Source organism: Manihot esculenta, chromosome 1 (genome assembly GCF_001659605.2).
Source record: "Manihot esculenta cultivar AM560-2 chromosome 1, M.esculenta_v8, whole genome shotgun sequence".
Lineage (NCBI taxonomy): Eukaryota > Viridiplantae > Streptophyta > Magnoliopsida > Malpighiales > Euphorbiaceae > Manihot > Manihot esculenta.
This window is the reverse complement of record NC_035161.2, coordinates 10,048,933-10,053,020: the sequence shown is the minus strand read 5'-3', so window position 1 is coordinate 10,053,020 and position 4,088 is coordinate 10,048,933. Positions and strand designations below refer to the sequence as shown.

Sequence of the window (4,088 nt, the reverse complement as noted above, 5' to 3'; positions counted from 1 at the left end):
TCGTATGAATTTTTTATGTTTAAATAGTTAGAAATATAAAATTCATAGCTTTTCATCCTTAACTTTCCTAATTCACGACAGCTTGTTATGTTCAAATTTAGGGGAAATATAGGAAATGATAAAAATCTATTATATATATGGTGATGTGTATTTTAATATAATAAAATGGTACCTTCTAATTATTTGGGGTTAGCAAATAAAAATTTTTTCGTCCAGCACCAATATTAAATATTATTGATGTATTAGAAAAATTATTAAAAAAAAAAAAGAGTATATTATGGTTTTAAAAAATTTCAATTAAGAGTATAAACTTAAATTTATAATAAATATACACCTCATTGAAATTAAAATTTAAAAGTCTTCTCTGTTTGGGAGCGTTCGTCTTGTCTTCTGTGACAAGGTTTCCTTTGATTTGTTATTTTCTTTAGAATTTCTTCATGGCAACTGACGAGGACGCGGTGTCAGTGGAGATAGCAGGTTTATCTGTTGACGGCGAGGCGAATGATGATGACGGCCTGGTTTTCGGAGTTGATGATGGTGTAGTCAGCCAGGACGATCCCTCATTATGTCTGGTGGGGTGTTTTCTAACTAATCGACCTATAAATTTCAACGCCATGGAACACACTTTGGCTGCTCTATGGCAACTTTTTGAGCAAGTTTCTGTTCGGAGAGAGGAGGGTGATTTATATGTGTTTCAGTTCTATCATGCTATTGATGTGCAACGGGTTTTGGATATGCATTCGTGTACCTTCAACAATCATCTCCTTATTCTTGAAAAGTTGGAGGGCTTCTCCCATCCAACTGAGGTCCCCCTTACACATGTTCCGTTCTGGATTCAGGTGTATGGTCTACAGCCAAGTTTCTTCTCTGAACGGGTGGTGGCCCGCATAGGTAATGAACTGGGAGTGTTCTCGGCGTCCGATCCTTATAATTTTCTTAGACCACAAAAATCGTATGTTCGGCTCCGCTATTATCACGACCTCTCCAAACCCATTCATAAGTCATTGAGAATGCGAAAAAGTGATGGTGCATGGTTTAATGTAACCTTTGTTTATGAAAGGGCTCCCAACTTCTGTTTCATTTGTGGACTTTTTGACCATACAGAGAGATTTTGTCACGACCTTTTAAATCTTAGGAATGCTCCTGTGGTTCGTAAGTTCAGTCCTGAATTACGTGCAAACTATCGACGTCCTCAAAGCCACGGAAGCAGGTGGTTGAAGGGAGGAAGGGGAGAAAACAGCAGCCAAGGTCCATCGGGCATCATTTTTTATAATTCTGTCACTGGCGGGCAGACTACGCCACTAAATCCGGTGGACAATGATGATTGTGATATGGACGGGATTCGTGAGGACTCTTTGAATTTATTTCCTACTGCTGGGGAGGAGGTTGCTAGGGGTTTGGAAGCTGGTGTTACTATTGTCGACCCTAAAAGATGACGTACGGGCCTTGAAAACAAGAATTCCAATGGGGAGAAGCCCACAATGGATCAGGGATTAAGTGGTGGTTGCACCAATCAGTCAAAAAACGGAGTAGCGGAGGGCCTTGGAGTTCAAGCCCGTCGATCACAATGAGTTGTATTAGTTGGAACTGTCGTGGGCTTGGCAACCCACGAGCAGTTCAGGTCCTGAAAGAGATGGTTAGAGTTAAGAGGCCAAATTTTCTTTTCTTAATTGAAACTTTATGTTGTTCTGCTCGGGTGAATGAAATAAAAGACTTGTTGGTTTATGATGGTTTCTTCAGTGTGGATTGCTTGGGTCATAGTGGGGGTCTGGCTTTACTGTGGAGATTGGTTTCTTCTATTACTCTTCTTAGCTCATCGCAACACCATATTGACACCGAAGTTTTTATTGAAGGGGTTGGTAATTGGCGCTTGACAGGCTATTATGGCGAGGCTGATCGGAACTTTCGTCATTTATCTTGGCAACGGTTGCATATGCTAGCATCTCATCATGAAGCACCCTGGGTGTGTCTAGGCGATTTCAATGATATTCTATCACCTTCTGAAAAGTGAGGTGGTCGTCCTCAACCTTCACGTTTGATCAATGGCTTTCGGGATGCACTTTGTGATTCTGGTCTTATTGAATTCCCCATGACGGGATATCCTTTTACATGGGAGCATGGAAGAAATAGTGATGGCTGGGTGGAATCTAGGTTGGACCGTGTTTTTACTAACGTTCAGTGGCGTACCAGGTTTTTTAATTCTACTGCTGAAGTGTTGGGTTTCTCTACTTCGAACCATTTGCCTATTCTTCTTGCTGTCAAATGCTTTGTGGATCAGCACCATGCTCATCATTTCCGGTTTGAGAATACGTGGCTTCATGAGGCAGGTTGTCGGACCCTAATTTCGGATATTTGGCAACTCTCTCAAGATATGGACGTTGAGGGTAAGCTTGTGGCCTATCGTACTGCTTTGAAATCGTGGGGCACGAATCTTAGACTTCTGCATAAAGCTTAGATGGACGAGAGTCTTGCTATTATGGCCCGTCTACGCGGCTCTCGTCTACATGTGCATATGGATGAGTTTCTACGAGCCAAATCCCGTTTCTTTCATCTTTTAAATCTCCGTGAGATCTTCTGGAAGCAACGTGCCAAGCAATTTTGGCTTAAAGAGGGTGATGCTAATACTCAATTTTTCCACAGTGCTGCTTTTGCTCGGAAACGAAAAAATACAATTATTAAACTGCTGGATGACTCGAACGTGTGGCATGATAAGAATTCGAGTCTGGAGGAGGTGATGTCTGGATATTTTACGTCTCTCTTTACTTCTCATGATTGTAATTCTGAACCAATTTTGTAGTGTGTTCCGTTATTGGTGTCACATGATCAGAATGCATCTCTTTTAGCTCCTTACAGTTGTGACGAGGTAAAATCTGCAGCTTTTTCTATGAAAATTGATAAATCTCCTGGGTTAGATGGTTTCAATCTTGATTTTTTTCAGCATTATTGGGATATTATTGGTGGGGATGTGTCTCGTTTTTCTATTAATTGCTTGCATTCAAGGTCTCTCCCCTCGAAATTGAATGAGACTGCTTTAGTTTTGATACCTAAGAAGGGTGTCCCTGAGCAAATGAGTGATTTGCATCCTATTGCCCTCTGTAACGTGGTTTATAAGATCATGACTAAGATGATAGTTAACCGGCTTAAGTCCATCTTGTCGTCTATTGTCTCGGAAAGCCAGAGCGCTTTTATCTCTGGGCGCAGCATTCAGGACAATATAATCTTAGCTTTTGAGGCTATGCATGGATTTAATATGTTTCATCGAAAGAAAGAGTTATCTGGGGCCCTTAAAATGGACATCAGCAAGCCTATGATAGACTGGAGTGGGATTTCATTCGTGACATGCTCATCCGTATGGGGTTTGCGCAGCGATGGGTTGCTTTGGTGTTTTCTTGTATCTCCACTGTTCGTTATTGGATTCTGCATGATGTCAGGGAAATCGGCCCTATCTTACCAATGAGGGGACTGAGGCAAGGAGATCCCTTGTCGCCTGATTTATTCATTCTTTGTGCTGAGGGGCTATCCTGCCTTCTGCAAGACAATATAAACCGTGGCAGTCTTCATGGGTTCAGGATATCATGGGGTGGCCCGCAGATCTCCCACCTTTTTTTTGTGGACGATAGCTTGATTTTCTTCAGAGCAAATGTTCAAGAGGCGTTGGAGCTCAAGCGTATTCTTCGCATCTATGAGAACGCATCTGGACAATTGGTTAACTTTCAAAAATCATCTATTTCTTTCAGCAAGTATACTCCTGTGGCTCTTCGGGATTCTATCTGTTCAGTGCTTCAGGTTGAGGAGAAGCCGGATTTGGGTAATTATTTGGGACTCCCTTCTCATGTTGGTAGTAACAAGAGGGAAGTGTTCAGTTTTGTTAAGGATTGTTTGTGGAAGCGGCTGAATTCATGGAAGCATCATGCGCTGTCCCGAGCAGGTAAAGAGGTCCTTTTGAAAACAGTCCTCCAAGTTTTGCCAAACTATGTTATGAGTTCGTTTTTACTGCCTCGGACTTTATGTGCTGATTTGCAGCGTATGATGACCCGGTATTGGTGGAGTAAGGGTGCTGATCAAAATCGTGGTATTCACTGGCTGGG

At 41.9% G+C, this 4,088-nt stretch overlaps 1 protein-coding gene across 1 annotated transcript; it reads left to right on the top strand.

Moving 5' to 3' along the window:
* Positions 1-2,089: 2,089 nt before the first annotated feature.
* Positions 2,090-2,455, top strand: LOC110608707. Its single transcript, XM_021747988.1, has one exon. The coding sequence runs from the start codon at positions 2,090-2,092 to the stop codon at positions 2,453-2,455; it is 366 nt and encodes a 121-aa protein (XP_021603680.1).
* The last annotated feature ends 1,633 nt before the right edge of the window (positions 2,456-4,088 follow it).

Excerpts from the sequence above, each read along its gene's own strand:
- LOC110608707 (XM_021747988.1), top strand. The coding sequence starts at position 2,090 with ATGACGGGATATCCTTTTACATGGGAGCATGGAAGAAATAGTGATGGC.